The sequence below is a fragment of the Equus asinus genome, unplaced genomic scaffold (genome assembly GCF_041296235.1).
Source record: "Equus asinus isolate D_3611 breed Donkey unplaced genomic scaffold, EquAss-T2T_v2 contig_800, whole genome shotgun sequence".
Lineage (NCBI taxonomy): Eukaryota > Metazoa > Chordata > Mammalia > Perissodactyla > Equidae > Equus > Equus asinus.
In genome coordinates, this window is record NW_027225517.1 from 716235 (window position 1) to 741306 (window position 25072).

The window sequence follows — 25072 nt, forward strand, 5'->3', positions numbered from 1 at the left end:
GGTAGTTGTATTTTTAATTTTTTGAGGAATCTCCATACTGTTTTCCATAGTGGCTGCACCAGTTTGCATTCCCGCCAGCAGTGTATGAGGGTTCCTTTTTCTCCACAACCTCTCCAACATTTATCACTATTTGTTTCAGTTATTTTTGTCACTCTAATGGGTGTAAGGTAATATCTTAGTGTAGTTTTGATTTGCACTTCCCTGATGATCAGCGATGATGAGCATCTTTTCATGTGCCTATTGGCCATCCATATATCTTCTTGGGAGAAATGTCTGTTCATGTCTCCTGCCCATTTTTTGATCGGGTTGTTTAATTTTTTGTTGTTGAGTTGTGTGAGTTCTTCATCTGTTATGGATATTAAGCCTTTGTCGGATGTATTACTTGGAAATGTTTTTTCCCAGTTAGTGGGTTGTTTTTTTGTTTCACTCCTGTTTTCCCTTGCCTTGAAGAAGCGCTTTCGTCTGATGAAGTCCCATTTGTTTATTCTTTGTATTGTTTCCCTTCTCTGAGAAGACATGGTGTCCGAAAAGATCCCTTTAATACTGATGTCAAAGAGTGTACTTCCTATATTTTCTTCTAGAAGCCTTATGGTTTCAGGTCTTACCTTTAGGTCTTTGATCCATTTTGAGTTCATTTTGGTGAATGGTGAAAAAGAATGGTCCAATTTTCATTCTTTTACATGTGGCTTTCCAGTTTTCCCAGCGCCGTTTGTTGAAGAGACTTTCTTTTCTCCATTGTAGGCCCTCAGCTCCTTTGTCGAAGATTAGCTGTCCATAGATGTGTGGTTTCATTTCTGCACTTTCAGTTCTGTTCCATTGATCTGTGCACCTGTTTTTGTACCAGTACCATGCTGTTTTGATTACTGTAGCTTTGTGGTATGTTTTGAAGTCAGGGATTGTGATGCCTCCAGCTTTGTTCTTCTTTCTCAGGATTGCTTTAGCAATTCAGGGTCTTTTGTTGTCCCATATGAATTTTAGGATTCTTTGTTCTATTTCTGTAAAGATGTCATTGGGATTCTGATTGGGATGGCGTTGAATCTGTAGATTGCTTTAGGTAGAGTGGATATTTTAACTGTTTATTCTTCCAATCCATGTGCATGGAATGTCTTTCCATCTCTTTATGTCGTCATCCATTTCTTTCAGAAAAGCCTTGTAATTTTCATCGTATAGGTCTTTCACTTCCTTAGTTAAATTCACCCTGAGGTATGTTCTTCTTTTTGTTGCGATTATGAATGGTATTGTGTTCTTGAGTTCTTTTTCTGTTAGTTTGTTATTAGAGTATAGAAATGCTACTGATTTATGTAAATTGATTTTATATCCTGCTACTTTGCTGTAGTTGTTGATTACTTCTAAAAGTTTTCCAATGGATTCTTTGGGGTTTTCTATCTATAAGATCACGTCGTCTGCAAATAGCGAGAGTTTCACTTCTTCCGCCCCTATTTGGATTCCTTTTATTCCTTTTTCTTGCCTGATTGCTCTGGCCAGGACCTCCAGTACTATGCTGAATAAGAGTGGTGATAGAGGGCATCCTTGTCTCGTTCCGGTTCTCAGGGGGATGGTGCCCAGTTTTTGCCCATTGAGTATGATGTTGGCTGTGGGTTTGTCATCTATGGCCTTTATTGTGTTGAGGTAGTTCCCGTCTATCCCCATTTTGTTGAGTTTTTATCATAAATGGCTGTTGGATCTTGTCAAATGCTTTCTCTGCATCTATTGAGATGATCATGTGGTTTTTATTCCTCAGTTTGTTGATGTGGTGTATCACATTGATTGATTTGCGGATGCTGAACCATCCCTGTGTCCCTGGTATGAATCCCACCTGATCATGATGTATGATCCTTTTGATGAATTACTGTATTCTGGTTGCCAAAATTTTGTTGAGAATTTTTGCATCTGTGTTCATCAGCGATACTGGCCTGTAGTTCTTTTTCATGCTGTCCTTGTCAGGCTTTGGTATCAGCATGATGTTGGCCTCGTAGAATGTGTTAGGAAGTGTTCCATCCTCCCTAATTTTTTGGAATAGCTTGAAAAGGATAGGTATTAAATCCTCTCTGAAAGTTTGGTAAAATTCCCCAGGAAAGCCATCTGGTCCTGGGGGTTTATTCTTTGGGTGCTTTTGATGGCTGTTTCAGTCTCTTTGCTTGTGACTGGTCTGTTCAGATTGTCTCCTCCTTCTTGAGTGAGCTTTGGGAGGTTGTAGGAGTCCAAGAATTTATCCATTTCCTGTAGGTTATCCATTTTGCTGGCATATAGTTTTTGCGTAGTATTCTCTTATAATCCATTGTATTTCTGTGGAGTCTGTTGTTATTTCTCCTCTTTTATTTCTGATTTTGTTTATTTGAGCTTTCTCTCTGTTTTTCTTTGTAAGTCTGGCTAGGAGTTTGTCAATTTTATTTACCTTCTCAAAGAACAAGCTCTTTGTTTCATTAATCCTTTCTACTGCCTTTTTTGTTTGAATACCATTTATTTCTGCTCTGATTTTTATTATTTCTCTCCTTCTGCTGACTTTTGGCTTTGTTTGTTCTTCTTTCTCTAATTCAGTTAGGTGTAGTTTAAGATTGCTGATTTTCTGGTTTGTTAAGATGTCCCTGAATGGCGATGAATTTTCCTCTTAATAGAGCTTTTACTGCATCCCATATGAGTTGGTATAGCATGCTATCATTTTCATTTGTCTCCAGGTATTTTTGGATTTCTTCTTTAATTTCTTCCATGATCCATTGCTTGTTCAATAGCGTATTGTTTAGTCTCCACATCCTTGTGCCTTTCTCAGCTTCTTCCTTGTAATTAATTTCTAGCCTTATAACATTATGATCGGAGAAGATGCTCGTTATTATTTCAATTTTTTTAAATTTGTAGAGGCTTGCCTTGTTTCCCAACCTATGGTCTATCCTTGAGAATGTTCCATGCACGCTTGAGAAGCATGTGTATTCTGCTGTTTTTGGATGAAGCATTGTATATATATCTATGAAGTCCAACTGTTTTAGCTTTTCGTTTAGCTCCACTGTTTCTCTGTTGATTTCCTGTCTGGATGATCTATCCATTGATGTGAGTGTGGTGTTGAGGTCCCCTACTATTTTTGTGTTATTTTTGATAGCTTCTTTTAGGTTTGTTAATAGTTACTTTATGAACTTTGGTGCTCCTGTGTTGGGGGCATAGATATTTATAAGCGTTATTTCTTCTTGATGAAGTGTCCCTTTGATCATTATATATTGGCCCTCTATGTCTCTCTTTACCTGCCTTATCTTGAAGCCTGTTTTGTCTGATATAAGCATTGCGACCCCTGCTTTCTTTTGTTTGCTATTGGCTTGGAGTGTTGTCTTCCACCCCTTCACTCTGAGCCTGTGTTTGTCCTTGGAGCTGAGGTGTGTTTCCTGGAGGCAACAAATTGTTGGATCTCGTTCTTTAATCTATTTTGCCACTCTGTGTCTTTTTATTGGCGAGTTCAATCCGTTTACGTTGAGGGTGAGTATTGATGCATGAGGGCTTAATGCTGTCATTCTGTTGCTCGTTTTCCGGTTTTCCTGTGTTTCCTTTGTTTCTTGTCCTGTGTGTTTTAGCCTACCCATTGACTTCTGCAGTTTCTTAGGCTGGGTTTCTTAGATTTTTCCTTATTTATGTTTTATGTTTCTGTTCTGTTTTTCAGTTTAGTGGCTACCCTGAAGTTTGTATTCAGAATCTCGTGTATAACATAGTCCATTTTCTGGTGGTCTCTTACTTCCTTAGCCTAGATTGTTTCAGTCCCTTTCCTCCTCCCCTCCGAAATTATTATTTTCATCTCTTATTCCAACTTGTGTTGTGAGTTTGTGGTTAGAGTGATAAGATTATCTTTGCTTTGGTGATTTCCTTCCCTTTATCCTAATGCTATAGTTGAATATTTGCTATCCTATTTAGCTTCTGTCTATTTGTCTCCCTACTCTGTGTTTTGTGACCGCTTACTCCCTTTTTTTCTTTTTTCAGGTATGAGAGCCTTCTTGAGGATTTCTTGTAGTGAAGGTCCTGTGACTACAAAGTCCCTTAGCTTTTGTTTGTCTGGAAAAGATTTAATTTCTCCCTCCTATCTGAAGGATATTTTTCCTGGATAGAGTATTCTTGGCTGAAGATTTTTATCCTTTAAAGTTTTGAATATGTCACTCCAATCTCTCCTAGCTTGTAAGGTTTCTGTCGAGAAATCCGCTGAAGGTCTGATAGGGGTTCCTTTGTAGGTTCTTTTCTTCTGCCTTGCTGCCCTGAGTATTCTTTCTCTGTCCTTCATTTTTGCCATTTTTACTACTATGTACCTTGCAGTAGGTCTTTTTACATTGACAAATGTAGGAGATCTGAAAGCTTCCTCCACACACATTTCTCTCTCAATCCCTAGATTTGGGAAGTTCTCTTCTATGATTTCGTTGAGCACACTTTCTGCTCCATTTTCGTTTTCCACGCCCTCAGGAATTCCGATGATTCTTAAGTTGCATTTTCTCATTGAGTCAGCTATTTCTCTGAGCTTTTCTTCAGTTTTTTTAATTCTTAGTTGTCTTTCTTCCTCTGTCTGGAGTCATTCAGCCTGTCTTTGATTATGCTAGTTTGCTCCTCTATGGTGTCTACACGGGCATTCAGGGAATCTGTATTCTGTTTTATCTGGTCCATTGTGTTTTTCGTCTCTAGTGTTTCTAATTGATTCTTCTTTATAATTTCAATCTCTTTTGTGAAGTAACTCCAGAACTTGTTGACTTGTTTCTCTATATTTCCCTTTACCTCATTGAGTATTTTGAGGATAGCTATTTTGAACTCCTCTTCACTTACTTTACCCATTTCCAAGCCCTCAGGACATAATTCTGTGTTTTTATTGTTTCCTTTTGGACTGGAACTTTTATAAATTGCTGGATGGTAGAGGAGAGGTTTTTGCGCATGATGCTGTTATTTGGTTGCAGGGACAGCCTGTCGCCACTAGATGGGGGTCGAGAGCCTTGGTTCTGAGCCCTGCGCCTTCAGCCGCGATGGTGGCGCCCAGCATGGGTTGAGGGAGGAGGGACACTTTCTCTCATGCCGACCTGGATTGGCACAGCTCTCGCTCTCTGGTCTCCCAGGGCCCTGGCTTGCTGGGGTTCCCCCACGCGAAAGCTGTCCCCTGTTAGAGGGTTTCCGCTGCTCCAGCGGTGGGAGTCCTGCTCGATCTCCCAATGCATGGCCCCTCCCTTGCTCCTTCTCACACCCACGGCAGCGATCCCAGTCTCTAGGGGAGGGAGCGAAGACCCCGTTCCAGCTCCTCTGAGGGCGGCTCCAGCCTCTCTGCCTTCCGTCGTTTGGCTGCTGTGGGTCTGTGAGGATTTCTGTTATTGGGATTTTTTTTTTTTTTGGTTGGAAAGCAGTTGCTCTTTTTAGTTGTAATTTGGAGGGGAGAGAGTCCTGGGTGAGCTCACGCTGCCATGTTGCTGACGTCACCCCTATTTCTAGATATTTTATTCTCTTTGTTGCGATTGTAAATGGGATTCTATTCTTGAGTTCTTGTTCTGTTAGTTTGTTATTAGAGTAGAGAAATGCAACTGATTTTTGTAAGTAGACTTTGTATCCTGCAACTTTGCTGTAGATGTTTATTTCTAATAGTTTTCCCATGGCTTCTTTTTTTTTTTTTTAAAGATTGGCACCTAGGCTAACAACTGTTGCCAATCTTTTTTTTTTTTTTTTTTCTGCTTTATTTCCCAAACCCCCCTCGTACATAGTTGTATATCTTAGTTGCATGTCTTTCTAGTTGTGGGATGTGGGACGCCGTCTCAACGTGGCCTGATGAGCAGTGCCATGTCCGTGCCCAGGATCCGAACCCTGGGCTGCCTCAGCGGAGCGCGTGAACTTAGCCACTCAGCCACCGAGCCGGCCCCGCCATGGCTTCTTTAGGGTTTTCTCTATATAAAATCATGTCGTCTGCAAACAGTGAGAGTTACACTTCTTCACTGCCAATTTGGATTCCTTTTCTTTCTTTTTCTTGCCTATTGCTCTGGCCCAAACCTGCAGTACTATGTTCAGTAAGAGTGGTGGGAGTGGGCTCCCTTGTCTTGTTCCTGTTCTCAGGGGGATGACGCTCAGTTTTTCCCCGTTGAGTATGATGCTGGCTGTGGGTTAGTGATTTCCCATTTTTAAAAATATTAGGAAATTTGTTAAGTGGAGAAAACTAGTCTGGCATCCTTACAGAGGAGGGAGGGTTGGAGATGAGTGCTTTGAAGACCCTCCTCTCATGGCCTGGTGGTTAAAGTCTGGCCCCCAGCACTCAGCGGCCCAGGTTCACTCCCTGGCCACAGCACCACAGCACCTGTCTGTCTGCGGCCGTGCTGTGGGGCAGCTCGTGACTTACCACCAGGGTGCGCCACCACGCCCTGCGGCTCTGGGAGGAAGCACGGTCCTCCTCTGAGCCACAGCACCTGTGCCTACTTTCTTGTGCTTACGTCAGTCTGCGCGAACCGTCTCAAGGGGAACACTCCTCCTGTGACTTGTTCTGACGTGTGTACTCCTTCACTCAGAAATGCCACCCCCTGCCACACTGCTGGGTAACAGCAGGGCACAGACGGGCAGGACTCTGCTGTCGGCTCACTGGACTCCAGTGTGGCGATTCTGCTCTAGCCACTTATCAGAGGGCTTCAGGAGCACAGACGGAGCCCTGTGGCTCTGCCTCCAGGGCTCAGGGGGCAGCACAGAGGCGCTGGTTCAGCTGGGCCTTGGAGGTGGAGGAGGAGCTCCTTAGCAGGGGACGATGGCAGAGGCGGCTCAGTGAGAGCGCAGGTGGGGAGATGCAATGGGAGCCTCTCACCCGGCATGCCTCGAAAGCATCGACTACAATAGTCTGCTTTTAAGTAAGACGTTAACGATTAAGCTCAAAGTAAAATCTCCCAGAATTTTCAGAATAAAGAAATCACTAACAACAGTCATAATAATAGGTAAGACTTAAGAACTCGAAGCACTTTCAGAGGTTAATTATTTAATCCTTCCCACAACCCCGTGCGTGTGAGTGCTGTCTTCTTCCCCAGGTTTTACGAAGAAAGAAACTGAAGACAAAACTGGTTGAGGACACAGCCCGTTTAAAGGATAGTCTGGTCATGATTGAGCTAACGTGAATCACAAGAAAAACCGTAAGCCAGCTTTTATACTATATATATATATATATACACACTTTATACTATATATGTAGTGCGTATATTTTATACTATATATATATATATATAGTGTGTGTGTGTATAGTATAAAAGGGCATTGGAAATAAAATGGGTAAATCAGTTTTGTCTGTTTTCTGTATCTGTTTTAAATCTTTTTATAGTTGACAAAAGTTGTCTTTGGAAGTGATTGGTGAGCATCCGGAGATATTTTTATGGAGTGGCTATTTTTAGATCTCTACTAGAGCGAGTTTAATAATGTATCACTTTGTGTGGTGTAAGATCTTCCCCCCAGTCTCTGATATGCTGGAGAGTATCTTTAAGTTTCTCTCTTTTTAAAATGAGACAACAAAAAAGGCTTCAAGGAAACAAGCTTCAAGATTACAAATGAGAGATTTGTGTTGAATCGAGCAGGGCGCCAACTCCTTCTCTGACGAAAAGAAAGTGTTTCAGAAACTCTGAAGGCTGTAGAGGAAGCGCGCTCGTGCCTGGTGGGCATTCAGCTTCTTCTCTGTCCTTCTGGTTTCTGACCCTGGATCCTCCTCATTTTCTGTTCTCTAGAAAATAAATGTCTGTAAGAACTTCATTGCTCTTGGGTTCTTTGGCAGCATGAGTTCTAGTGGGACAGTTTCCCTTCGATGGAGGAGGGCCGAGGCATGACCTCTAAATACAGCAGCGGTTGCCTGCCCACCTTCTGTGTGCTGTTACAGGTGTGCATGATGAAGACAGCTTTGTGCAGACGCCGTTCTAATTGTTTCTGTTCACCTGTAGACGTGCTTGTGTGGAGCAACGATCGAGTGATTCGCTGGATCCTCTCAATTGGTCTTAAAGAATATGCAAACAATCTGGTGGAGAGTGGCGTTCACGGTGCACTTGTGGCCTTAGATGAAACCTTCGATTTCAGTGCACTGGCGCTCTTGTTACGGATCCCTAAGCAGAACACACAGGTATGCTGCAGAGCCGGCCCGGCTCTCACTCAGCGTTCAGTCAGGTCTCCTGATGGAGACGTCTAGCTGGTTAACTGAGTGGACACAAAACTTCACAGTACCTCAGACAACTATCCCTAATCCACAAAATACTGGTTCCAAACCAGCAATGCTTAATTCTTCATTAGTTTTGCTTGTCCTTCCATTTTCTGTTGTCAGCATGAGAGTCTTGCAATACAAAAAACAAGGGGAAACTTCATTCAAGTCCATATGCTCGTAGGAGTGATGACGTGTATTTAGTTCTTACGTGGAAAGAGAAATGCTCATAGGTACACCGATGGAGATTCTGTTTATTTTGTTTCTATTGCCCTGTGTGATTCTTTTTGACACACGGGCTCACCTGAGAATCAGGAAATTTATTCTTCTTCTACAGAAGATTGTATGTCTTTTGCCAATACCCCCCATCCCCCCACCAGCACCAACCCACAGAGCACACTTTCGTAGATAGTCTGCCAGCGGTCATGGGTCCCTTTCCCTGAAAGCCCATCCATGGGCTCCGCAGGAATCCCCTAATTTAAAATGTGGTTGTGGGGGCCAGCCCGGTGGTGCAGCGGTTAAGTGCGCACGTTCCGCTTCTCGGCAGCCCAGGGTTCGCCGGTTCGGATCCCGGGTGCAGACGTGGAACCACTTGGCAAGCCATGCTGTGGCAGCGTCCCACATATAAAATAGAGGAAGATGGGCATGGATTCTAGCTCAGGGCCAGTCTTCCTCAGCAAAAAAGAGGAGGATTGGCAGCTGGTGTTAGCTCAGTGCTAATCTTCCTCAAATAAATTAATTAATTCGATTAAATTAAATGCTGTCAAGGCTCAAGGTGTTTATAGCCTGAGCTTTTTAAAAGTCTTGATTTGAAAAACAGTTGTGATATGCTAACGTCCTTCAGATTAGATTGATGAAGCTTTGCGGTATTGTTGTTTTGTTATGATTTCAGGCTCGCGCTGTCTTGGAAAGAGAATTTCACAACCTTTTGGTCATGGGGACGGACAGAAGGTTTGATGAAGTGAGTTTTCAGCCTAATGAATTTTATTTAAATTTGCATTCAGTGTGAATTATTTGTTTGTATGCACGTGAGCCCCGTCGGCAGTCTCTCTTCTAAGGGTGGGGATGATTTTACCTCCTGAGCTAAGCTTTGCTCTCAAAAATGTGTTAACAAATGAGATAGTAAGAAACTCGTATTTTCAGTCTGAGGTTTTCTGTTTTTAAAATATTTGCTATTGAAGTTTTGATAGCCCTCAAAAATGTTGTTCCCATCAACATTGGTGGCAGCCGAGGCATGGCGTCCATGGGGTATGTTTGGGGACCGCTGGATGTCTGACCCCAATCCAGAGTCCCTGTGCTTTGGAGAAACCTGTTAGAAGGAGATTAGAGAAACGCAACATGTTAATTTCCCCTCACACAGTCGTGACTCGTTTGTTCCCACACTGTTTTTATTCTTTCCTTCGTTGCCCCTTAAGAAAACGTGAGTTTGCCTGGTGACTAGGAGGACAGCTAAAGGAGCGCTCGCTGGCTCTTCCCCAGCTCTAAGGCAGAACTGCTTACAGCTTGGAAACTATTTTAAGACAAATAGAAATGTATTATCTTACATGGCAAGAAGATGATTTCTCCAAGATAAGAAGGGAAACGGGGTGATGAACAGGAGGCACATGCACCTGGGCGGCCCAGGGCCGTCCTCATCGATGCCCAGCGAGGGCCCCACATAGTGTTACTGGGCCCGTCACTCTCAGAAGTTCCCGGTGGGGACAGTAGATCCTGTGGTTATCAGGAACGGGTTAAATAGGTGTGAACAAACATGCAGTGACAAGTTCAGCAGTCAGGTTCAAGGCTGGTAACTTGACTGTCTATATTTGTCCTTTATTTTAAAATCAGTCTTGTTTTCTGTCCTTTAATTTCCCAGGACCATGATAAAAGCTTTAGGAGAGCACCTTCTTGGAGAAAAAAATTTAGACCAAAGGATGTTCGTGGCTTAGCTGCTGGGTCCGCAGAGACTCTCCCCGCCAACTTCCGGGTCACCTCCTCTCTGTCCTCACCCTCCATGCAGCCGAGGAAGACGCAGCTGGACGGTAGGTGTGCAGGGGCAGCCAGCCGCTGTGGGCGGCATGAGCAGCTTTGTGGCTGGAATGTTAACAGTGATCCAGAATGGCCTCTTGGATGTGTTACAAGGCATTGAGTACTGGTGCATGCCCAGGTGAAGTGTTTTAAAATGAATCCTAACATCTGTGCATAACAGTTTAACAATAATGTAGGTTTTTTAGAGTCTTGTCTGGTTGAATCTTAGCATATCCTTCCAACTAATAAAGCTGAGCGTCGCGTGTGTTCTCGGCGTGCTGAGTGTACGTCCTGTAGCCTGTGTGTGTGGCAGGCAGCCCTGGAAGGCTCCGCCGCAAGGTGGTGCAGCAGCTCTCGGGCCACGCCGGGTGCTCCCGGGACGTCTCTCCCCCTGGAGAGGTGACTGAGTCCATCTTAGAGAACACAGTTTCCCCCTCTGTGAGCCTTCCCTTTCCTCCCTCCACCCCTGCTGGCGTTGGTCCCTGTCACTGCGCACCGTAAGGACGGAGAGGAGGAAGAAGGTGAGCCTGGGCAGGTCGTCACCGGAGCGCGGTAATTTGTATAAATCTAACGGTAACTCGGCCCTCCACTTATTGAATAGGCTGACGGAGCGCCTTCTGATTTTCTTCACAGCTTCGTGCCCAGTTTCCTCAGAATCAGTCACACTTCCCGTGTTAAGTATTGACGGCGACATTGAGATTAGAGTTCAGATAAATTAAAAAGAAGCCTAGAGAGAGGTGTAGGGAATATATTATAGGGAAGACGGCTGTTGACCCTTGTAGGAAAACTGAGGCCTAACCCCGGGAGAGTGGACTGCTCAATGCCTTCTTAAATAAGGGGCGTCGGGGAAGTTGCAGCTGGCCTCTTGGGACCTTAGGGTCAGGATTTGGAAAGATGACCCATGCTCACCAACAGTGCCGGCTGTCGTGCCGTCTCTTCTGGAACCACGGCACCTTCTTGATAAAATGTGTTCCTGCTGGACCCGTGGGAACGCAAACTGTGTAATTGGCAGTCGGGAATATCTGCTCCAGGTGTTCGCACATTTCCTGTCCAGGTTGCAAGGGAGAGTCGGGGCTCACCTCTTGGGCCGTGCCGTGTGTTTCTCGACAGGAACAAGGCATCAGTGGTACACATCACTTCCGGCAGAAACTGAGACTGGGTTTTAGTGTTCTTAGATGAGTCATTGTCCTCTACCCACCCCCTGCAGCCAGGCCCTGGGGAGGAGTGCCCTGGACGCTCCCTCAGACGGTCGTGGAGGGCAGGTGGCCCGAGGGCGCGTCTCCCGTCAGGCCAGGCCTGCATTTGACTCCGGTCACCTGCACCCCGTGGTGTCTAGCGCTGCCCCGGGTTATCTACCTCACACCGGCCTTGGGGATATCACGTTTAGGCCCCGAAGAAAAGTCTAGTTGCTCTGCAAATCTAGAGAGTTTCAGGAGAAACAAAGTTACCAGCTGAAGTAGTTGTCACTTACACAGAGGACATCACGAAGTCTGTACCATCTGACGCGTCCTTGCTGTCGTGAGATTAGCTGCCAGTGGCTCCCAGGGCTGCTGGGGGCTGAAGAGAACCCCCTCCTGGCGACACTTAGGTTCTCTTTCCCTGGCTCGTCCGCTCCCATCTAGAAGTTTCCCTGGGAGCCCTCAGTAGGTGCTGTTGTAGGTGTGCAGATGTGTGTGTACGTGTGCCCGTGTGACGTCTGAAGACTAACCGCACGCTGTGTTTGCACGCTTCCTCCCCGGTGTCGGAGCAGGCAGCGTGTCGGGAGCGCAGAGGCTGGACGCCGCCACGGTCAGGACTTACTCCTGCTGAAGCCCCGAGGTGAGTAGAGGGCTCCGCGTGCCCGGAGGCCGCAGAGGCGGCCGGGTGACCGCACGGGGACGCTGCCTGGCCCGGAGAGCCCGTTTCCGTTCCTCCAGGCCTTTAGGAACACGCACGCAAGCCCGGCTGCACCCATTACGTGGTTCTGGTGTTCTGTATGCTCACAGTTGGTCACAGAGGGGTTCGTGTATCCTCATTTATTAAGGAAAAAAGTGTATTTGCATTTTTTCCTTAAAACTGAAAGTGCTGGACTCTTTTCAGTATCTGCTAATGTCTTTTGGGGGTGGGGAGGCAGGAGAGCAGCGCGTGGCAGGAGCTCACCAGCTCAGCTCTTGGCTGGCGGCCACCCGTGGTTGAGAGCGCCCGGCACGGCGGCTCTCCGCCTTGACCCTGGCATCCGCGCTGATGTCGCTCCCACGTCAGCGGCGCCCGCTGGCTTTCTTAGAAATACACGTTCTTGAATGAGCCGCACCCCGCACGGCCAGGTTTCCTGGGGCCACGCTGTCGTGCGACCCTGAGGGCCTCGCGGCTGGTGTTAAACACACAGCTGCGTTGCCATCTCAGGGGTGCAGTTACGAGCAGCCCGCTCGCGCTGAAGGGGTGACGTGGGGCTGGGAGCCCAGCCCCTGCTCGTGGCGCCAGGGCCGGGGGCTCTGTTCCGCTCTCCACTTTTCACGTCTCCGCCAGAAGGTTTGATTGGTTTCCTAATCTTTTTAATTGGTAACTTTTAGACATACGCCAAAAGGAAGTCAGCAAGGAATTTTCTCATTGATACGCGTACTCCTTGACGTTTCATCTCAGTTCTCAAGCAGCTACAGCGCAAGGGGCAGGGAGGCAGGGCTGGGCCTCAGGACGCAGGTGTGTGCCGGGCGGCCCGTCCTAAGGCTGATTGTCCTGTTTGTGCTTCCTTTCCAGTTTACCCACACTACTTCTACAGATGACCGCGCAGCGCTCGGGACCCGGCGAAGACGGCCTTTCAGAATTCAGTGGATCTGCAATCTGTTGATACTTGTTATATGGACCCTAAGATATTTTATTACAGAGTTTTTAATTAGTGAAAAATTCACGAATACCATAGAGAAAATATTTTAGAATTTAATGTTTCTTATATTTATGTAAACGTATGACTTCATTTATATAGTTACTTACTTTTTCATGTATATCCAGGCTATAAATATCCTTTCAAATCGATTCTGTTCTTCTATCTAATTTTAGTCTTTCAAACGAATGTACTGTAATGCTTGTATGTATAAATCCTATGAAAAGATACAGGGCTTTTGTAAATTATGCATTTATTGTAATTATCATTAATTTTTTAATAATAATCGGCGAGAGAGAAGAGGATTTTACTGCATTTGCATTTGTAAGATCATCATGACATGGTGGGCGTTATCCTGACAAATGTAACCAGCTCTACAACAATCATTTTGAAACAAGCAGACTTAATTTCAAGCAATTGCGTTTTAATGACTGACCTTACTCTACTTTTTCTAGCAAGAAATGCTTTACTCTGCAGCGTGAACAGACTGAAAGTACCTGGTGTTAAATATGAGCTTCTGATAAAATTTGGGCTGAAGGGGCCGTCAGAACTGTGAGCATCTCTGGTGGCTCTCAGTAGCTTGCAGAGCTCGTCCCTGGGGACCCGCACGAGCCCGAGCCGGGAGCACTTCTCTCGGCCGCAGGAAGGGCTGGGGGGCTCTCTGGGCTCTGCCCCGACGGGTGGACGCCGGCCCCCGCCCCGCTGCTCTTTGAGGACCAAGCAGGAAGCACCGCACTCCGCAGGGACGCCGGTGCCGGAAGAGGAAGGCGCAGGCTCCCGGAAACCAGGAAACCACGCAGTGCGACTCTACTAAAGGCCTTATTTTTTCTTATGTAAATCATCTTTTTACATTTGTTTGTAAACATGTTGAAAGGAGGGACCTAGTGGTACATTTTTAGCTTTTGACGATATAGCCGTTTTGGACTGTCTAAGTAGCAGATGTAACTTTTCCTTTTTAAATGGCACATTAAAGAGCCAGCAGGAAATGTGTTCCCACCACGGTGCGTTATTTATTATACAGCTCATTTTGTCGGTGGACGGTTTACATTCGGTTTCTGCTTTTAACTTCCCTGTACGATTCATTCGTTGTTACATTCTGTTTTCTGTTAATCTTTTGTGAACTTCCTGATTATGTAACAAAGTATGTACAGTCTCCTTTTGAACTATTTTTATCACAGTATTATTGCTTTCTTTCAATAAAGTACTGAGGCGTTTTCCACTGCCAATAAAGGATACTGAGAATAAGCTGTCATTCTGTGACAAATCGGCCGCAGCTGGCTCATCTCCGGCTCCAGGCTGATTCAGTGGCGGCAGCGTCGTCGAGTGGACTTTCTTGGGTAGAAATCAGTTGACAGAATGAAAAAGCTGGGGATGGAAGCACAGGATGGGGGCGTCCCCGCCAGGAAGCCCAGGGGCTTCCCGCCTCGGCCCCCGAGGCCCAGACCCTCTCTCGCTGAGACCTGGGGGACCAGGCCCGGGCAGCCTGGCGCTCAGAGGCACCGCAGGCCACAGGGAGGCGCGGAGGCGCGTCAGTCCATGCGCGCACTGGGGCCCTGCTCTCCTGCTGCTCCCGCCCTGGGCTGTGTCCTTCCGGTTCCCAGGGAGCCTGGTCTCTGAGCGCTCAGACGGAGTCCTGAGTCATGAAGCAGTCCGGCGCGAGAGGGGAGGGGCTGCAGGGCGGCAAGGCGCGGCGCTCGTGGCTGGCAGCGCCAGGCGCAGGGCACCCGATGCCTCAGCCCCTACGTGCTGTCGCCCGCCCTCCCGCCACCACAGTATTGTCATCAGGTCTGGGGGTGCACGATGCCCAGGCAGACCCCATGCCTCGCGCTGTGTTGGGTGGGCGCTGCTGACTGTCGCCTCGGTTTTCCTTTTCCTGTTCTGCTGTCCTTCCAGGGCTGATGGCCGCTTCTCCTGAGTGACGTCTTTACTTTATTCGGGTGAATACATTCCAGCTGGTGTCCATCAGGGCACAGCGATCCGGTGGTTTGGTGTTCTCTTGAGAGCCTGTGCTGGCTGGTTTTCCAGTTTTGTTGGGGGCAGCCTTTTCTCGGCATTTCCTCGTTCTTGGGTTCACTTAAGCGTGAGACTCAAAACCACATAGCGCTTCCCTGCTTTTTCACCCACCAGTCCGTTTGCCTGACCAAAGCCGGGCAAGCCTTGGGTAGCCTGAAGCTTCTGGAAGCAGACCAGGTCATCATTGGCTCTTTAAGTTGCAGGTGTTTGATTAAAACTTCATTCGGTGGTTCCGTTTACGCCTTTAACAAAAAGTCAGCTCAGAACGACCCAGAGAGCACAGGCCGGTGTTGCAGTAGCTCTGCTGTGCTAGGCGCACTCTCAGCCGCGCCTCCCGGGTCTGCTCGCCCCACCTGCAGTGTCCCAGGGCTCGCCCGCAGTCGGCGGGGATGGGAGCCATTCGCAGGCCAGGTGTGGCCACACCGAAGACTCTCTGGACCCTTCCCACCGCTAGATCTCTGTCGAGCCTCCTTTAGCCTCATAATTGCTGCCCTTAAGTTTCTCTTTTCAAGTCTCACATCATGCACTTTAAGGTAATTGTGGGTTTGGGGTTTTCTTTGCTCTTTTGCTGGCTAAGTCCTGTGCTCATGGGGATGGGCTCCCCAGGGTCTGGGGAGGAGCGTGTCTCCCCTGTATCTCCGGCAGGTGGATAGCGAGGTGGGCGTCCGGGTGCTGTGGCTGCTGTCTTAACCGCTGACGTGTCATCGAGTGCATTCCCAAATAGCTCAGAGGCTTCTGTTTCTGACATTTCCTTAGCTTAACTCCTCGGTGAGGAGGAGGAAGTAGCCAGTGGTTTTGCAACCGCGTGTCCTTGACTCAGTGGGGCACCTTTTGGAGTCCTGTTGTTCGAGGCCAGCACTGCGTGCGCCCCTCCACCTGGCACACGCCGAGGGCACACCCAGTGCAGGGAGGAGCAGGGCCGGTTCCTTCGGGAGGCTGGCGTGGAGGATCCATCCTTCGCCTCTTCCCGCTTTCAATGCTTGTTGGCCTCCTGGGCTGTGAGCCGGGTCTCCCGTCTCTGCCTCTGTCTTCACGTGGCCCCACCCTGTGTCTTATCTTCTGTCTCTTACGAGGACACTTGTCACTGGCCCACCTAGGTCATCCGGGATGGTCTCACCTCAAGACGCTTCACTTAGTTACACCTACAAAGACCCCTTTCCCAAATAAACTCACGTTCACAGGATCCTGCGATTTGCACACAGACACATGCTTGTGGGGCCCCCGTTCACCCCATTCCACCTTTCGACATTCTGGAGAAGAGCTGCCCTGCCCGGGAGATACCCGGATGGATAGACCTGGCTCTACCCCAAGGGACCCACCCCCCAGTGGGAACATGGTGAGCCGAGAGAGGGAGCCGTGACGCCCGGGCTCCTACATAACACGTGCTTAATGTGGCCTCTCGATTCCTCCAGTGTGGACTTTGCCTCTTGGCATCTCCTTCTGGGGGATGAGAATTTCAGCTTTCCCGCACCTCCCTTTCTCCTCCCCAGCTCCCAGCAGAGCTGAATCCGTGTTCACTGTTGCCGTGAGGAAGGCTGGAGGTGTTATTCATTGCTGGGCCAAGTGGGTTACTATGATTACAACGGAGGGCACGTGTTGTGTGCCCAGTATTTACAGATGAAATGACCGTGTCTGGGATTTGCTTGACAATAATCTTGGTGGAGGGGTAGGTCAGGATATGGGTCAAACCAAATTGACCGTGTGGGTTGATAGTTGTTGAAGGTGGGTGATGGATTCATGAGGGTTTATCATAGTATTCTCTTTTTGCATTTGTGTGACATTTTCTATGATAATATTTTAATAGTTATTTTAGGGAGACCCTCTGTGTTTTAAACCCTCAGTCTTTAGATGTCTGGAAAAATTGCTTCTTGGTCCTCACTTTGGAATGTAATTTACCCAAGTTTTGAACATTAACTGCAGCCCACCCATTTTACACCACAACTCAGCATGCACGCACTACGTTTCATCCATTCTATCGTGACTCCTTTGTGACATTTTGGTGTCTTTGAAGTCAGGATGTGTCTTACAAACGATGGCATCTTAGACTTGATGAACTATGGCGTACGACAAAACTTCACGTGGGCTGCAGCTTCTCTGCTGCTCCTCCCACTGACAGGTGGGGTCTCATCCCCTGCAGCTTGGCCAGCCTCAGTGACTTGGTTGACCAAATGAATGTGGCAGATGTGTGTTAAAGAAAGTGTGTTAAACCACACCAAGGACTGTGCTGTCTTCCTTCTAACCAAAATTGCTTTGCTTAGGGGGCTGGGAAATAAAGCTTAAATAAAAGGGTAGTGAGGGAAAAATCAAATCTTTGTGGCTACTGTCAGGGCAGCTGTTAGAGACTGAATGGTGTAGATTTATATGTCCAATTTCTGTTGAATGCAATATATTCATTGAGGCTATACAATTATCTTAATCTACATCTCTAAGATCCACAGCTCCCTTAGAATCTAGGAAGGTAGCACAGTGACAGCTGTTGATATTCATCAGGTTAATTACTTCAGAATAATTTTATGTTATTGGGTTCACGGGTACCCAGAGATGTTGATCATTGAAATATTCGATTCAGGGAACAATGTAAGAAAGGGTAGTTTGAAAGCTATGTGTGTGTGTCCAGAGCCAGTCAACCTTTCCATGGCTATTAGGAACAGAGCTTAAAAATAATAAAAGCTGATTTAATTGGAACAAATGCAACCCAGCTTTAGATTTTATGTCATCCAGAGTAATGATAATGTTTATGTAATCAGATGTAATTCTTTCTCCTTCTCCTGAAATATTGAATCAGATTGTGTTGTGTGTTTAAACATGGCTTGAGAAAGTCTCAGGGACAGTGATGTGGCAGGAGTTCTTTGGTCCTTGGTCTCCTGGGATTATGCCTCTGAGATACAATCAGTGATTCAGTCCCCATAGATCTTTGGTGCCATCCAATTCTGACATAGTGATAAAGCTCTGATTTGAGTGATTCACAAGAGATAGGAAGGACAGAAAAGGACAAATTGGCATGAAATAGACTGTAAGGTGGTTTGTGGCATGCATTTTTCATAGGCAATTTCACATAGAAAAGCTTAGAGACTCGTGACCAGTGCTACCTGAGCAAAGGTAGCAGGACCTTATGAATGGTGACTTGACAAATGTGAATTATTCTTAGAATTTTCATGTTAGGGGAAGTAGGTCAATATGGTAAACATTTAGAATTTATAGACCAGGTGACAAGAAATGGCAATGAACCAGTTAGTTAATCAATGCTTATGGTGCCGTTCCAGATCCAAAGTGGGACATAAGTAAAGTTTGTCCTCAATGCTCAGTATCCTTTGGCTAACTCTACTTGGGCTCTTCTCTGTCCTGGGTGATCTGACTTCTTGTTCTGATCCCTTATCCCTGCCAGAAAAGCCAAGGGTTTATATTTGATCTGTTACTTTCTTTTAATATGAAACTATCCAATGCATTATGTCAACAGCTTCAGGATGACTTTTTAAGCTATAAAAATAACCAGCAAAGCTATAGTCATGTTTTAATGACAGAAAGCTAGAAATTTGTTTTTTTCCTAGATTGACACCTGAGCTAAAACTGTTGCCATCTTTTTTTTTTGTTCTTCTCCCCAAAGCCCCCCAGTACACAGTTGTAGGTTCTAGTTGTGAGTGCCTCTGGTTGTGAAATGTGGGACTCCGCCTCACCGTGGCCTGACGAGTGATGCCACGTCTGCATCCAGGATCTGAACCAGTTAATCCCTGGGCTGCTGAAGCAGAGCACACGAACTTAACCACTTGGCCATGGCGCTGGCCCAAGAAAGCTGGAAATTTTAAGATGAAAAATGCTTTGAATTCAATGTATATTCCTATGTTTTGCTACCCCATCAGTTTTTTCCAATAATGAGGAGTAGGGGCCCTGTAGTAGGAGAGTGTAACAGGTCATTGGGGGTTAGGGTTAGGGTTCAGGTCAGAATGTGCATAATGTAGAGCAATTTGGATGGTATTAATAATGATATTTGCCTTTCACTGAGAATTTACTATCTGCCAGGCATTGAATGTTTCACATATACCATCTCATTTTAACCCTGACAACAACTCCGTGAGATGGATATTATAAGTACCTTTTTATAAGTGACATATGACCTGTGAAGACATGAAATAATTTGCTCAAGATCACACAGTTGAGGGATGGCAGAGATAGGATTTGGACCCAAGGCCGTATGACTCTGAGGTTAGAGCATTCAGCTATAATGGTTTACTTTTACCATGCTTTCCCAGACAAAAACACTACCTTTTACTTCTTCTTCACAAACACCAACAAATTGAAGACTGGATTGTTTAGAGTTTTATCTTCTTTAACCCTTCCTCTCTCTCTCTCAGGAAGTGGGAAGTGAAAAGAGTGTAAATTCTCAATGGAGAACCCAGTCTGAGATTGGCCCTGGTAAGGCTGGACTACAAGATCAGTTCTTGAATAATGAGAATGGCTTGCTCGTTGTGTAGGATCTCTGAGGTTCTGCCTTTGTCTAAACTTATCACAAGAATGTGAATCTGGCACGTGCAGTTCTGCATAAGATAAATCCCTGTAGGCCATTATGGGAAGTCTTTCAAAGCTTCTTCATTCCTTATAGGAATCCAGGAGGACAACCATTGTGTGCCTTTGAGGTTCTCAAGAGGTCACAAGCCCATGTGGTGTTCAACTAAGCAAAAAAAAATGTCTTAATCTGTGATGGGCCATTTGTCCCCATATACGGGTGCTGCATTTGCAGTGATCATGAAATCTTTCTAGAACAGGATTACAGTTTGGCATAGACAGGTCCAGTAATGTAATACATTACATCCAAATGGTTTAAGAGCAATCAATTGGGTATCTGAAGACTTATCTCTGTGATTAAGTGGATATGAGTTCTTGAGCAAATCACTCCAACTCTAGGCTTCTGTGTACTTACCTCTGGAAAAGGAGTTGGATTTAATCAATCTCTTCACCTGCGATATAGTTGTCCTGACACATTGTTACTTTGTTCTTTGAATGGAAATACATCAATCAGCTCAATCCTGTAGCACTAGTTACTTTATGCTTACCAGAAGCTAGGGTTACCAGCAACCTATTAACTTACTAGAAAAATAAAAAAAAATACGTGTAGTTGGTTTATTGATAATATATTTGAGTATATAAATAGGACTCTGTGGGAAAAATGATGAAAGGAGTCCTTGGTGATGAAGAGGTTGGAAACTCTTATTCTATTCCACCACAGAAGGCATGAGTCTTCTCTTCAGTCTCTTCATGGCTGACTTCATTTCTTGGTTCCTCAGAGTGTAGATCAAGGGGTTCATCAGAGGGGAGATGACAGTGAAGGTGACAGAGATGGCTTTATCTGTGGGGAGGGCAGTGAAGGGCCGGGCGTAGACATAGATGCAGGGCACAAAGTGCAGGGTCACCACCGTGATGTGTGCGGTGCAGGTGGAGATGGCTTTCCTCCTGCCCTCCCCTGCCTGAGACCTCAGCATCATTAGGATGACTGTGTAGGACACAAGCAGGAAGATAAACCACAGGGTAGTCACTAAGCCATTGTTGGAAATCATCAGGAGCTCAAGTGCAGAGGTGTCTGTACAGGCGAGTTTGAGGACATGGGGGACATCACAGTAGAAGCTGTCAAGAACATTGGGTCCACAGAAAGGGAGGGGCAGCAATAGGGAAATTTGCATGATGGAGTGGACAAAGCCCCCCACCCAGGAAGCCAAAATGAGGGCAGTGCATCGCCCCCTACTCATGATGGTGACATAATGCAGGGGCTTGGAGATGGCTATGTAGCGATCAAATGCCATCACAGAGAGAGAGGAAATATCCGCTCCACCAAGCAGGTGGAAGAAAAATATTTGCATCATGCAGGTAATATAGGATATGGTCTTTATCTTTGACAGAAGGTCTGCTAGGACCTTTGGAGCGGTGATGGAGGAGAAGCAGATGTCAAGGATGGCTAGATTGCGGAGGAGGAAGTACATGGGGGTGTGAAGGCGAGACTCACAGGTCACAGTGACCATGATGAGGAGGTTTCCCAGCAGAGTTGTCATGTACACAAAACACAAGAAAAGAAATAAGACCAAAGTGAGATCTTGGGACTGAGTAAGTCCTAGAAATATAAATTCGTTTACCCTGGTGCCATTTCCCAACTCCATTGAATCATGTTTCTTCTTCTTTGTGTAGCTTGGAAAAAATTAAAAGTGTTATTTCAGAAAGGGTTTACTCCCCCTTAATCGATTCAGGTTTACAGTTGGGTATTAGGTCGGAAGACTAGTGAGGCATTATCACCACATGAAGACTCTTTCCAAGGTTATTGTTAACACATCCTACATGACATCTTCTTCCATAAGCATGCAGTTAATTATTGTTTTCTTCTGTAAATTATATGTATTTTAGAAAATGCATAAAAGTAATGTTCTCAGAATAGAAGTTGTAAGTATCCAAGATAAAAAGGTGAATAGTAAATAATCAGAAAGGGAATATTTTGGCACAAGGGATACAAAAATGGATGCAGTTTGGTGTGTAGATAAGACAATGCCTATTTGGTACAACTGGGGTCCTTTGAGGTTTTACACAAATGTGGGTTTTTTTCCAGACTGGGTGCTCCATTTAAATACTTTAAGAACTCCTATCTGCAAAATGATTGTCTTTGGACTGAATTTCACAGAAGCACTCCTCTCTTTTTTAGGTCACAGATTTAATGCTATGAAAAATCAGACAATTTTAAAGCTGTACAATTCTTCTTTATCGTTCTATTTTTCCTTAAGGAGATTTGTTTGTTTCTTTCTTTAATATACTTTAGGTACCAAAACCCCTGGATGTTGAATAACTCCTCAGCTATGAAAGAAAAGTGGTAACTCAGAGCTTCTCTTCTGTTCACTGGTCAAATTTCTTTCCTAAAAGCTATTTTTTTTTATTGTGCTATCATTGACATACGATAGACTCATATGTTTGACGTGTACACTTTGATAAGTTTTGACATACGCATATACCCATGCAATCATCAATATGTTTAAGATAATTAATTAATATGTCTTAATATATATTAAGATATAATAAGATATAAGTTAATTAATATATATATCACTCCAAAAGTGTCCTTGTGACTCTGTAATATGTCCCCTCTGCCCCCTTTCTTCAGGCAACCACTGATCTGCATTCTGTCACTATCCATTAGTTTGCATTTTCTAAAATTTTCTATAAATGGAATCCTAAAAGGTGTACGTTCTCTTTTTGTCTGGCTTGTTTCACTTACAAAATACATCCATGTTTTGTGTGTACCAATATTTTGTTCCCTTTTATTGTACGGATGTGCCACATTTTGTTTATCAATTCACTTGTTGGTGGACATTTGGGTTGTTTCTATTTTTTGGCTATTACACATAAAGCTGCTATGAATATTCTTGTATAGGTCTTCATGTAGATATATGTTTCCATTTCTCTTAGGTAAGTACCTAGGAATGGAATGGCTGTAACTCTTAAAATTCAATAAGAAAACCAACCACCCAATTAAAAAAAAAACGGGACAAATGGTTTGAACAGATACTTCAACGAGAAGATACAGGTTTAGCAATTAAGCATATGAAAAGATGCTCGATGTCATTTATCAGTGGGGAAATGTAAATGAAAGCTATAGTGAGATAACAGTGCACATTTATTAAAATGGCTAAAATAAGAGAGAAGGGGTTAATATCCAAAATATACAAAGAACTCATACATCTCAACAACATAAAATCAACAACCCAACTTAAAAATGGGCAAAAGATCTGAACAGAGATTTCTCCAAAGAAGACATACAGATGGCCAACAGGCGCGTGAAAGGACTTTCAACGTCATTAGCTATCAGGGAAACGCAAATCAAAATTACAATGAGATATCACCTCTCTCCGGTCAGAATGGCTATAATTAACAAGACAGGAAACAAGTGTTGGAGATGATGTGGAGAGAAGGGAACCCTCGTACGCTGCTGGTGGGAGTGCAAACTGGTGCAGCCACTATGGAAAGCAACATGGAGCATCCTCAGAAAATTAAGAATAGATCTACCATATGATCCAGCTATCCCACTGCTGGGTATTTATCCAAAGATCTTGAAAACACAAATGCATAAAGATACATGCACCCCTGTGTTCATTGCAGCATTATTCACAATAGCCAAGACTTGCAAGCAACCTAGGTGCCCATCAAGGGACGAATGGATAAAGAAGATGTGGTATATATTCATAATGGAATACTCTTCAGCCATAAGAAATGATGCAATCCGGCCATTTGTGACAACATGGATGAACCTTGAGGTTATTATGCTGAGTGGAATAAGTCAGAGGGAGAAAGTCAGATACTCACTCATAAGTAGAAGATAAAAACAACGACAAACAAACACATAGCAACAGAGATTGGATTGGTGGTTACCACAGAGGAAGAGGGGAGAGGGGAGGGCAAAAGGGATGATTTAGGCTCACATGTGTGGTGATGGATTATGATTAGTTTTTGGGTGGGGAACATGATGTAATCTACACAGTCTTCGAAATATGTTACGATGTACGTCTGAAAGCTATATAATGTTATGATCCAGTGTTACTGCAATAAAAAAAGAAGATTGACATATCAGAGTTGACAAAAATGTAGAGGAACTGTAACTCTGGTGGGAATGTGCTATGATGCAACCACTTTTTATTATTATTATTATTATTTTTTATTGAGTTATTGATAGGTTACAATCTTGTGAAATTTCAATTGTACATTAATGTTTGTCAGTCATGTTGTAGGTGCACCACTTCACCCTTTGTGCCCACCCCCCACCCCACCTTTCCCCTGGTATCCACTAAACTGTTCTTGGTCCATAGTTTTAAATTCCTCATATGAGTGGAGACATACACAGATTATCTTTCTCTCACTGGCTTATTTCACTTAACATAATTCTCTCAAGGTCCATCCATGTTATGATGCAACCACTTTTGAAAACAATTTGTCACTTTCTTAAAATGTTAGGCGTGTGCTTACAATATAATCATTTTGCTCTTGAATTCCTTTCTTTTCTTATTTTGCGAATCCTTGGAATGGACTTAATTTCTTTCTTTGCAGTTTATCTCCTTTTTCTTACCATAATCAGAAAGAAAAGAAAGGTGAAAGTCACTTCTCTCACTTTTTGGGGTGTTTTCCAGTTCAAATGAAGATATTTCTTTTCACCTAGCTCACTTTCCATTCAAGTTGTCTTTCTTCTGTATACAATTTTGTCGAAAGTCTACTTAATATGGAAAACTAAAAAAGCTACCAAGAGTTATCAGAGCATGCAGGCAGATACCTGGGGGCCTCTGGCATAGCACAGCCTGTTGCAATCCCAGCTGGGTACTTACTGCTTACGCTACAGGAGAAGTTAGTTTACCCCTTTGGCCTCAGGCTCTGCATCAGTATCTGGAAACAATAGCATCTCCCTCATGTGATTTTTGTGAGGATTAAATGAATTAATATATGCAAAAGCATCAATACTTAGAGCATTGCCTAAGCAATAGTAAGTATGCTCATACGTGTGTTACCTTAAAGTAAAACGCTGGGTTAGTAACTGTCTCAGGCACACAGCTTCTTAAATGTACTGACGATCTTTTAGAAGAGTTGTATGTTTTCCAGAATGTGTATTCTAAAACAGCTTCATCAGAACATACTTTTTTTGGGGAAAATAGGAGGTACTTTTCTTTTACTGTCAATGAGAGTGGCCCAGAGGGTGGTGACAGCGTTTGGTAGTAAGGAGAGCACTTGCTTGGTTTGGTTTCTTATCTGACAACATCTTAGCAGACCAGAGAAGTCAAGTGCTGGTCTCTGCAGTGAGAGCCATCTGGGCTCAAGTCCTGGATTTGTCATGTGTGACTTGGTTAAGTGAGAGAGCTCATGGAGTCTCCACTTCATCTGTGGAATGGGGATTATAGTAATACCCACCTCACAGGGAAGTTATCAGGATTAGGTGAATTAACATACATAGAGTCTCAACATCCATGACTGGTTATCTGTTATGATTAGTACTATGTTGGGTAACCTTAACATGGGAGGCTCATCAGGAAATGGAGTGTGTTGAACCAAAT

General features: G+C 44.7%; 2 protein-coding genes across 2 annotated transcripts in view; one reads left to right on the forward strand and one right to left on the reverse strand.

Moving 5' to 3' along the window:
- LOC106846401 (liprin-alpha-1) overlaps positions 1 to 14234 on the forward strand; it is a 179051-nt gene extending 164817 nt beyond the window's left edge. The window contains 4 exon segments of the mRNA XM_070503739.1: positions 7887 to 8062; positions 9030 to 9098; positions 9993 to 10158; positions 12878 to 14234. Coding sequence (XP_070359840.1) covers positions 7887 to 8062; positions 9030 to 9098; positions 9993 to 10158; positions 12878 to 12903 — 437 coding nt within the window. The 3' untranslated portion in view covers positions 12904 to 14234.
- A 5987-nt stretch (positions 14235 to 20221) lies between these two features.
- LOC123278054 (olfactory receptor 4D11-like) lies at positions 20222 to 21157 on the reverse strand. The gene has a single exon (XM_044750347.2). The coding sequence runs from the start codon at positions 21155 to 21157 to the stop codon at positions 20222 to 20224; it is 936 nt and encodes a 311-aa protein (XP_044606282.2).
- Positions 21158 to 25072: the final 3915 nt, after the last annotated feature.

Bases quoted from the DNA above. Each gene is read 5' to 3' on its own strand.
- LOC123278054 (XM_044750347.2), bottom strand. From the start codon at position 21,157: ATGGAGTTGGGAAATGGCACCAGGGTAAACGAATTTATATTTCTAGGA.